Source organism: Corapipo altera, unplaced genomic scaffold (genome assembly GCF_003945725.1).
Source record: "Corapipo altera isolate COAL_440 unplaced genomic scaffold, ASM394572v1 44, whole genome shotgun sequence".
NCBI classification, from domain to species: Eukaryota; Metazoa; Chordata; class Aves; order Passeriformes; family Pipridae; genus Corapipo; species Corapipo altera.
The window spans coordinates 9,729,425-9,740,192 of NW_020884880.1; the positions used below are offsets into that span (position 1 = coordinate 9,729,425).

The 10,768-nt window shown below is 36.7% G+C and overlaps 1 protein-coding gene across 6 annotated transcripts in view; it reads left to right on the plus strand.

Annotated features, from left to right (window-relative positions):
* Window positions 1-9,301, plus strand: part of ITGB8 (integrin subunit beta 8) — a 49,237-nt gene extending 39,936 nt beyond the window's left edge. For all 6 annotated transcript variants that reach the window (XM_027639023.1, XM_027639021.1, XM_027639024.1 and 3 more), the window contains 4 exons: window positions 462-687; window positions 2,268-2,371; window positions 3,460-3,623; window positions 3,713-9,301. In XM_027639023.1, coding sequence (XP_027494824.1) covers window positions 462-687; window positions 2,268-2,371; window positions 3,460-3,623; window positions 3,713-3,835 — 617 coding nt within the window. In that variant the 3' untranslated portion in view covers window positions 3,836-9,301. The remainder of the gene's footprint in view (window positions 1-461; window positions 688-2,267; window positions 2,372-3,459; window positions 3,624-3,712) is intronic.
* Window positions 9,302-10,768: the final 1,467 nt, after the last annotated feature.

The following is a 10,768-nucleotide window of genomic DNA, read 5'->3' on the forward strand; positions in this document are numbered from 1 at the left end:
AAAAGAAAAGAAAAGAAAAGAAAAGAAAAGAAAAGAAAAGAAAAGAAAAGAAAAAAAAGAAAGAACAACTTGGCACATGTGCATGAACTTGATACTCATTCCTCCACTGAATCTTGCTGTTTATTTGAATTGAATATTTTCTTGCTAAAGAGAAGTTTGTTTAGTTTACCTGAAGACTATTTTCCAGTCATTGTGTAATTTCTAATTCCCACTCCTTTCATCCAAGGCAAGAGGGGAAAATGGTAGTAACTTTTGCTTAACTTAACAACAACCAGCATCAATAAATATATATTGTGGTGGTAATTTCAGCCCAAGTTATTAACGTAAAAACTAACTAGAAAGTCAAGGTCTAAATAAGCTTTGTTTAATGTAAAGCACCAGTGAAACAAATGTATGCATCTAAAAACTGATTTTCTATGTTTTCATAAAAGCATATGATTCAAGACTCTCTGATGTTGTAGGTAATGGTGAATGTGAAGGTGGTAAATGCAAATGCTTTGCTGGCTGGGAAGGTGATCGTTGTGAGTGCTCATCACAATCAGCAAAGCACTGCCTGAATTCAAAGGGCCAGATTTGCAGTGGAAGAGGAAAATGCGTATGTGGAAAGTGTGAGTGCACAGATCCAAGAAGCTTTGGCCGTTTGTGTGAATATTGCCCTACTTGTAACAAAGCCTGTGAAGAAAACTGGTATGTTTCTTGTGCTAGACTTGACTTTTTAACTCTCTAATGTTGAAACGTGGAGAAATATTTCTACTTGGCTAGATGCAACATTTCTTAGATATTTAGGCTGTAGGAAATTGAAACAATTTATACTTTTCTCTCTGTAGCTGAGGGATTCATACTGGAAATTAAGGGAATTGCATGTCCACATCTATGTTCACCAGTCTGTGTCCAACTTTCAGCTTTCAGAAGCCAAAAAACTATGTTTTTTCATAGTTTTATTAAAATATCAATCTTCATATGAAATCTTCTGGGTAGGAAATAAAACCCATGAATTTGGAGTTCTAGTAATGGACACTAGATCCTACATCTGAATTCCACAAAGTCCAGTAATATTCTCCCAATATGTTTTTGCACACTCCTTGTACTTCTCAGTTGAAGGAGGTGTGGAACAAGAGCAATACCTGTGTATTGTCATTGCCATTGGTCAGCAGAGCAGAGCTGGTTTTGCCCAGAGAACAACATTCTTCGTTACTGAGTTTTAAAACACTTAGTCTTTGCCGTACTAGTCTTAAAGCATGTCATTTTTCCTTACCTGTATAAAGGAGGGGACAGTGTGGAGGTTGAAAAGAGCAACCCCAGGAGGAGAGAAGCTAGATCAAGCTCTCAGTGGCACACTGCATGGTCCTGGCGTAGAGAGTGAACAAAGCCCTTGGGCACAGCTTTTCTACACCCTCTTGTCAGCACATATAATGTTCTACATCTCACTGTGGTGCAGAAGGTGAAAGATCAGCCCTTCATTTGAAAGGGCATTGTGCTCAAAACAGAATCATTGTTTATTTGCATTAATTTGAATTATAGCTCTTTGAAGGAAATGCTGGAGAGCCAAGCTTGATTATGTCCGAAAAGGTGAATGCTAAGATTTCACTAAATAAAATGCAGTTAGCCTTTCTGGCTTACGCTTGTTCAGAATCACTGTGAAAAGTATGACTTTAATAAATTCAGAAGATGGCATACCTTTGTTAAAAATTCAGCCAGGGCTTTTTCAGGGTCTCATGTGATACCCATCTTCTGCAAGGCTATACAATGAAGATGGCAAGACTGAAAGCACTGCCTCCCACTGTGCTGCTGTCTCTCTGAACTGCCGAGCATTGCAAACTTACTTGGCTTTGTCTTAACATAGCATCCAAAAATTATGAACAAAACTGTCTCTACTCTTCAATTCCAGCGTGCATCCCAATGAGTCTGATTTATAAGGAAAGACTAGGACTGAACTGGAAGCTGAAAGCTGAAGAAAGGGTGGTAGACCCTTAGCTACACCCTGGGACAAACTTGCATCACAAAGGGTAGAGCAGGGACCAGATGAAGGTGGCTCAAAGCCAAAGACGTGTTACTTTACAGCTTCTGACTACTTGGTTCTGAGAAGCATCAGAGAGATAAAACACTGAGAGAGGTATCACATTTCAGAAAAAAAAATAAATATTGCAATGTTTTTACTGACAAGAGGAAAGCATTATGTGCAAGCAATATGTCAGCCTGTTGATACAATCTCTTTAAAGGGAGTGCAAAGAAAGACATAGATTTTTAATTATATTTTTATTTTACAGGAACTGTGTTCACTGCCATCATTCTAACAATACATCTCAAGCAATACTTGACCAGTGCACAACCTCATGCCCTTACCTACTGCATTATGTTGACCATACTTCAGGTATGTGACATTTTCTAGGTAATTTTAATACGAGATTAAACTATATTGGGATTACTAATTGAATTCACCACTGTTAGAATGTCTTATAAGTGTCACATTGTTACAATAACAAAGAAGGCAGGAAAAAGAGAAAACTCATTCATAGCTTCAGGGAAAGTAAAAGATAAATAATAACAGGAAGTATGATTTCAAGCATTTCTTAATCAGATTTCCCAGCTCCTTGAGAAGTCACATCTAATAAAGATGAATCCTGCCTGAGCAATGCTTAAAGAAATATTTATAAAAATCTGTTATGGCATCTGTATGTTTTATTACTTTGGATATGCTTATATTATTTGGCATTACCAGAAACAAGGGAAAAAGAAGTAGAATGCTTACCTCAAGTTCAGTAATGTTTGAATATTCCTTTCAAGTATAAAAAACTGCTGTTATGAGGGCAGTGGAAGAATAATTTTTTTTTGTAAATAAAATCTCATAAAGTTTAATCACTCCACACAGCAACAAAAATGTAGGTAAATGTCACTTCACATTTGTGTACATCTTTATATCCTACAGTTCATAAATGAGAAAACTAACTGTGAATATTCTTCTCATAACTTTAGTATTAATTAAGGAAAGCTTACCGTGTGAGAAAAGTCTACCTGTGAGGAGAATACTGGACAAGGATTCAATAATATCTTTCATATTTCACCAGTGATCTTCACTGTCATCTTCTGAAGATTAAATTCTCTTCACCCCAAACATCTTTAACATTTCATCCTCTCTATTCCAGCTATAAACTCGCTCATCTACAGAGAATTTATGGATGAAGCCTGAGTCTTAATTCTGTAGATTAAAGGAATAATAGTTTCACCATTTTTTTACAATGGATCTTAATCTGAATTGCCTTTCTTGATATGCCCCACTTTAAAAAACCTACATACGGCAACTTTTCCTCTTCATTTCCCCTAAGTGATTTTCCCTCAATTTTTATCAGGCTCGTGTTACGTTTATGCAAGGCTGCTATGCAGTGGTAGATATACCTGTGTTAGAGGGATGTGTCTGCTCTATACATTAGGCTTTACCCTTGTGTTTTCCTTTTGTTGCAGAATGTTTCTCTGGACGAAGCTACTTTAGAGTCTTTTCCATAATCTTTATAGTTACCTTTCTGATCGGGTTACTTGTTGTCCTTATCATCAGGCAGATCATTCTGCAGGGGAGTAGCAATAAAGTTAAGTCTTCATCTGATTACAGAGTATCTGCAACAAAGAAGGTAATTTATTTCAGAGCTATCATGTTCAGTAATCTTTTTCTTGCATATAAAAGCTAATTGCTGATAAAAATTATATCTTCTCCTTCAAGGATAAGATGTTTTTGCCTACAGTTTGCACAAGAACAGTAACATACAGACGTGACAAACCAGAGGAAATAAATATCGACATCAGCAAGTTGCGATTAAACGAAACTTTCAAGTGTGAATTCTGAAGACTCTGTGTTTTCTGCAAATTCTATTTCCATCATGATCAACTTTTAAAAAGTTACCTTTTCTACTCTGTGGGAATCTTGACTGTTGCCATATGGTTTTGTTTTGTGCATTTTGTTGAATACTGTAACTAAGTGATCTGTAAACGGACTCACGTTATGTGATTATGTTTGAAACTATAGCTGCTGTATTTTTTTAGGTTTTTTTGAAAGAGAAATGTGCGTTACTACTGTTCAGAAACATTAGTGTTGATGTAGCACTTTAGCATATTCTAATTTATTTAGTTATGGCCTAGAATGTAGATATGGACTGGTCTGACAAAGCACTGATCTCACTCTACATGTAGCTAGTACTGATGTGCTCTGTGGGAATGGACAAAAGCTGTGACTGAAATATTAATATTGCTGTATATTATAGCAATAGATGAAACTATTAAAATGCTCTTAAATAGAGTAAATGGTACTTTTATAGTTCTCTCAGTTGATAAATTCCACCGATTTGTCTGCTTTAGTGTCTTAGCTTTTCCTCATAAAAATGACTGGATTAAATAAGTATTTAGTTACTGGTGTGGGTCTATAGTTGTGTGTGTATACACACACCATGCACACACAGGTAAATTATATATATAGTTTTTTATATGGATGATGTCACTTAAAGATAATTTATATCTGATAAAGAGTAATTTTTAGCTTTTTTACTTGTTTAAACATAAAAAACCCTTTTGTACAAAATTTAAGGTATTTGAAAACTGAGTGGCTACAGAAAATGAGAATTTCTCTGTCCAACAGCATAGTCTACATGATGATCACTGTTGACTGACTTCACCTTTGGAGTCAGCAGCATGAACCCTGTTGCAAGTAGATGAATTACACCAGAGCTGTGTTTGGTTTGCTAGCTACATGTCAGTGTTTTGCCAAATAAAGGCTTTGATCTTTTTGTATGATGTCAGGAATGTCTGATTTTACACTTGCTCTTTTTCTTTATGTAAATTAGTTGATGGGGTCGGGTTTTGTGACTGATTTTTGTGACTGTGCCTTGAGAAATGTGTCCAGTGTGATGTGGAAAAGAACCTGCAATTTAGAAGGTGAGGAAAATATGAATCTTTTTCTCAAGGGAGCACATTAATTGACTTCATACATAGGGGATCAAATTCTGCCTTCAGAAGTGGGCAAAGCTCTTCTAAATATGGTGGGACCAATATAAGCTTATCTGAGAGAAGAATGTGAGCTACAAGGTCACACAGAAGCATTTTTTTTACCCCTGAAACTGACTGTAATGGTAGAAGACCATTGTGTTATATGCTAGTTGGAAGTGTCAGTCTGTTTACTAACCCTATGCTGCCGAAACCCCACAGAAGTCTGATCAACCTCTAATGCTCTAAAATCTTGCTGGCAAAAAGAAAAATCATCTCAGAATACAGCGTACCATTTTAGCAACATTTATTGCTATATGAAATATTGGTCTGTATTTGTCATAGAGAAGAGTTACAGAAAAAAAGCAGGACCTCCTTATGTGCAGTTTTTTAGACATTAGTACATATTTCCTATTCCGTATTTCTTCTGTAAATTCCCACTAGAATCTGAGGAGTATGCGTGTGAAAAGAAGGCAGGATGCAGAACAAGTGATAAGTGTTATGTGAGTGTTCAGTTTCTTGAGTAATTGATCAGGTGGGATTGAGAAAAACAATATAAAGATGTTGGCCTTTTCATTAGTCATAAAAGCTCTAGACCTTAGGGATTGGGTGTTTTTTTTGAAACCTGTAAACTGGACTATTAAATGTTTCTAAAGCAGTCTCCAAAGTAGGCCCTGAGCTTTCTACCATAAAGGTAAAAGTTTAAAGAAAAGAGTATTTCCTTACACTGACCCTGACTTTTAGTGATAGCTTAGTTGTAGAATTTTAGTTATAGATTAATTCTGTAATCTATCAAGTATACCTTAAACTTTCGTTTTCTTTTAAAACATGTAGGACCATTTTCCTTCTGTGTAAATTAGCAGATTCCAAAAAATTGGTTTCAGTGGGATAAAGATAAAAGATTGATAAAGGTTTACCTGCTATTACCCTTATCACAATTCATGACTATTTGTGAGTAGCAAACAGTCTCTGGTTGTCTCTTTCACTTAACAAAACAAAAAAAATTCAATGCTCAGTGATATTTTCCCACCATAACGCTTTAAAGCATTTATTAAAGCATTTACTGAAGTGATAGCTTTTTTTTTTTTTTAGGAATTGCTTTTCACTGAGGGAGTTAAATTGTGTGGGTAGGGGACAACGGAGCTGAGTTCTCGATGGAAGAAAATTTGAGCTGTAACACCCATCTTCCAGACACATCACACTGCTACTGCTTTTCTTCTGTAGCACTTGGTTGGCATTGTGGTGCTGCCTGTGAGGGGGCATGGCCAGTATTTCCTTATCAGACACCTGCCTGAATGTTTAAAATGCTCTGGTCAAATAGAGCAGGCTCACGGGACCAATTGCACTGTAAACAGCTTGCTGTTCTGAGATTAAAAAATGTACATTAAAAAAAAAAAGAGCTTTTTAAGAAAAAAAAAAAGGAAGAAGAATAAAAAGCTCTTTTGCATCTCCCTCATGGTTTTACTGTATTGTGGAGGAGGCTGGTGAAAGAGAATAAGCTGCTGCTAATGTGACAGGTCAAGGCTTTTAGAAGGCCCGTGGGGAGCTTATACAGAGCAGGATTCTTGGGAGGAGGCTTTGTTTCTAGGGATGGAATCTATCCATGAGAAACTCTGGCTTTGCTTGGTACTTGTTTCCCTCTGCCTTTGACCATGTTTTTCAGAAGAGCTGCTGCAGGAGATGAATAGCTCAACAAAAGCCTCACTATTTAGGGAGTTGTGTTCCCTCAGCACATGACCTTAAATGAGAAAGCAGCCTGTAATTCACAAGGAATTTCTTCAGTGATTGCAGAAGGACTCTGCTTCCTATAGTGCTTAATATGGGAGATATTAAAGACAAATTAGTTCACATTAGTTTTCAATGTATTGTGTGTCAAAGATGCTCATAAAAATAGGGGGAAAATATCTAACCTCAGAATAGAACATTCCAAACTACTCAAATAAAATTTCTTATACTGGGCTCCTTCAAAAAAATTAAAAGGAAGTCAAATAATTCTACTGCGTGCCTATATCCAAATATGTACCAGCAGATACTGTTGCATCTCATCATTTGTTTTGGGAATTGTTTTTAGATTTGCTCCCAGAGCATGTGCATGACTTTTTACACCATAAATGTTAATGTTAAAATACATATGTATAATTTTCAAATGCTAATCTCCCTTTTTTTACCTTTGACTGGTTATTTGCCTAACATTTCAGAAATTCCATGTTTATGCAATTAAAAAACATGCATTTTACTTCAGATGTTTTTAAGTACTGTAAAATGAGGAAAGCTATGAAATGGTTATTTCCAAGCATCATGAGTACACTAATAAGATTGCTGAAGAAATGTGTGGGAAAATAGCTGTTTCATCCAGAAAACGTGCACATGGTATGCAAGGAATTTTCATTGTGCCCAGCTGAAATTCCCTTATATTTGCAAGGAATGTTAAAAGTGAACCTTTAAAAGGAAGGATGTTCGTATGGGCATAGTTTACATTTTATCTGTTATTCTCAACTGGATTTATTTTTTCCTCTCTATGATGTCATGAAAACTTGCTATATAAAGCATTCTTCATACTGCCACGGAAAAATATTATTTTCCCAGTCTGATCATACATAATATTTGTTTCCTGCTTAGTGTGCATACCTAAATGTACATGTTTTGCAAACTGTGGGAGTGAATGTGTGAAACAGCTTCAAGCAACCCTCAGTCCTAAAACTAAACATAAGGTCTGGAAATGCTCAGGGCAGAGAGATGCAAGGGCATGGCTGCCTGTGCAAGGACTTGAAGAGGGATGGCAATCTCAGTAGGTGCAATGCTGGGGTTTCCTACAGCGTCCCTACAGAGATGATGCTCCAAGACCTCCCTTCTCCTTTTGTCAGGGCAGGAAATCTCTTCAAAGTAGGTTGGCTTGGCAGAGATGGTGTCCTAGGTTTGCATCCTAGGCACTTGTCCACACACTGGAACTGCATAATATGCAGTCTGAACCATAACACTGCAGACATTTCACATCTTTATTCATCCAAAATGCTTACACGTCACATAGCAAGGGATCACCTGTAAACTTGAATGCTGCAGATCTTCATTAAAGCTTCTGGAGAGTCTTTGGGCACCTGCCCATTGTCTTTGCACCAGCCCTTGGATATCCACCAGTCAACCTTAAGGAGTGTAAGCTGTAGCTGTAAAGGGCACTTCTCATAGAGGTATTTGTGCTGAGTCAGTACTGGGTGACACCTAACTCTGCTCTGACTGTGAGTGATGAGTGGTGCCAGTGTTCCAGCTGTCCATTTGCAAGAGAGGGGAAAGCAGAAATGAAGCTGTAGTTAAGAAGAACACTACTTTTTAGTTATATCTTGAGCTGCTCTGATGCACAGACATCTCTGGGCTCTCATTGAGAGCCATCTCAATTCTCAGAGAGCCATCTCTGAGAATTGAAATGCATGGAGAGGGGGAAAAAAAGGTTAAAATTACCCAGTAGGAATGCATCTCTGTAGTGAGACAAATCAGTGGGGTTTCACTGAGAGCAAGCCAGCTCAGAGAGGTTGGCCTGTCTGCAGGAAAAAAACGTAATGCTTCCCCCCCTCAAAATTACTAGATCCTTAGGCTTTAGAAGTGCTGCTCTGGATTGCATGTTCTCTTTCTTTCCTTTTCTTTACACACTTTTAAAGAAAAAGGTACCTACTTATTAAAAAAGAATTGTCTGGCATTTCTTAAATTAATGACTTCTGTCCAAATCTAACATTTCATTCTGATACCTATATTGTGTTTGGGCTGTTTCAGTTGTATTTTAAAGGAAGATGTTGAAAGAGTCTTTTGGAGAGGCATTAGTGTTGGATGAATTCACCATGCTAACATCTTCGCTCTTGCCTACTGCTGCTTCAAAAATAATGCTACTTTAAAGTGTCTTATTTAGCAATTGTGTCACAGCTAATAATAATACTACAGTTTTTAACTTTCTATTTAACGTATGCTACCTTTTGTAAAAAAAAGTATATAAAGATAAAGAATGTTCCTCTAGATTTTATGCATAGAGAATATTAGTAAGGGAAGAGGTTTTAAATTTTATAACTTCTTACTGTTTGTTTTACATTTTAAATGATACTTTTAAATCACTACTTTTGTTTGTCTGGAAATATACTGAATATTTTATTATTTAAAATAGTATACTTTTATGACTGTTTTATTAATTTCAGTTGACTACTAACTTCTATTTTGGTATTTATTACTGAGTTGACACTGTAGTATATTGAGATGTTTATTTTTCTATCAGAGCTGTAACAACTATGACGTAGCATTATTTTAATGCAACATCATTGTACTTGCTCTCTAAAAAATAAAATCAGTATTTAATCCATGTGGATTTTTTCATATGTTTAATGTGTCTGTGATGAGTAAAGGAAGAGGTGTTCACCTCCTTGTAATACTGTGCCCAGAATAATAAAATACAAAGGATACTGTGTTTATCAGATGTAGGCAAACAGGGGATGCATGCTCAGAATGAACTTTGAGAAGTTGGGAAGGATCACAACAGCACTTATCAGTTCAGAGGTGGAGCTTCTTTACCTTGCCCAACCCAACTGAAACATGAATGCACCAGGAGATGCTAATACGTTGTAGGGAACAAGAAGATACTCCTTGTATAAACATAATCTCTAGATTGATAGGTGGTTGTGATAGCCTTTCTTCAGCTTTGCTTTGTTGGGCGGTAGAGGAACAGGCTTTCTGGAAATGGGTAAATCTCTCTGTAATGCTTCATGTATGCCACTCTCTGCAGGTTTAGGTCTCTTTATGAGTACTGCTGAAAATGCATCACTAGGTGGGGAAGGTGACACACATTCTGTTCTTGAGCAGAATCAGTCATGGTATTTGCTATGCACAGTGCCATGAAATCTTTCCTGAAAAGGACTTTAGACATGCTCTGTGAAAGGACATTCAAAATTTGCCATCATGCCTCAGTAAGAGATATCTGTGGCACTAAGACACCTGTCAGACATCACAGGTAAAACTATCTGTCCATGCTTCTAACATGATCCAGCTTTTGCTCTAGGAATGAGAGACAGAGCTAGAATCAAGTGACAACTGATGTGTACTCAGTCATTACGTAACTTAGTGTCCATGACTTAGCAATAAAATAGAAAAACCAACGAAAAGGTGTACATCGAAATTATTAAAAGTATGTAAATATCACAAGGATGGTCTGTTAATCTTTGTTGCTTCTTTCATCAAAGCAAATAACATCATTCCAATAAATAACATCATTCCGATATACACCTGATGAGAGTCAGTCTGAGAAATTTCCTTTCACAATGCAGTAGTCGTCAGCCTTCAGTGACACACAGAGCAAGCACATGCAACCACTCCTATGAAAAGAAATACTCATTTTCCTTGAAAGCTCTTCAGTAAACATAAACCTAGGTATGAATTTCAGGCATATAATTCAAATGTACAACTTGAGCCAGAGCCATAGGCCATCATTTTGCCATTTGATAGCAATCTTGAAACTGAGGTTTTGTTAACACTTAAGTCTCCTGTAGACGGTGATTGTGGCCCCCAGCTGTGTTGCATACCCTGCATGTTGTTGAATGATGGTAAGTGATTTGTATAAAGTCTTTATTTCTTTCTTCCTATATCCTGAAATCCATCAATTAAGTCATACCCATATATCTTTAAATATCCAGAAAATGACAATTAGGGTTTTTGACATTAGTAGCGTTTTATTTAGCCAATTTTTATCCATACCTACAAAGTTGTCAGCAAGGGCACAATAGTACCCTAATTTGTTTCTAATGTAATGCAATCTGCTATTTTGTTGCAGATGCCA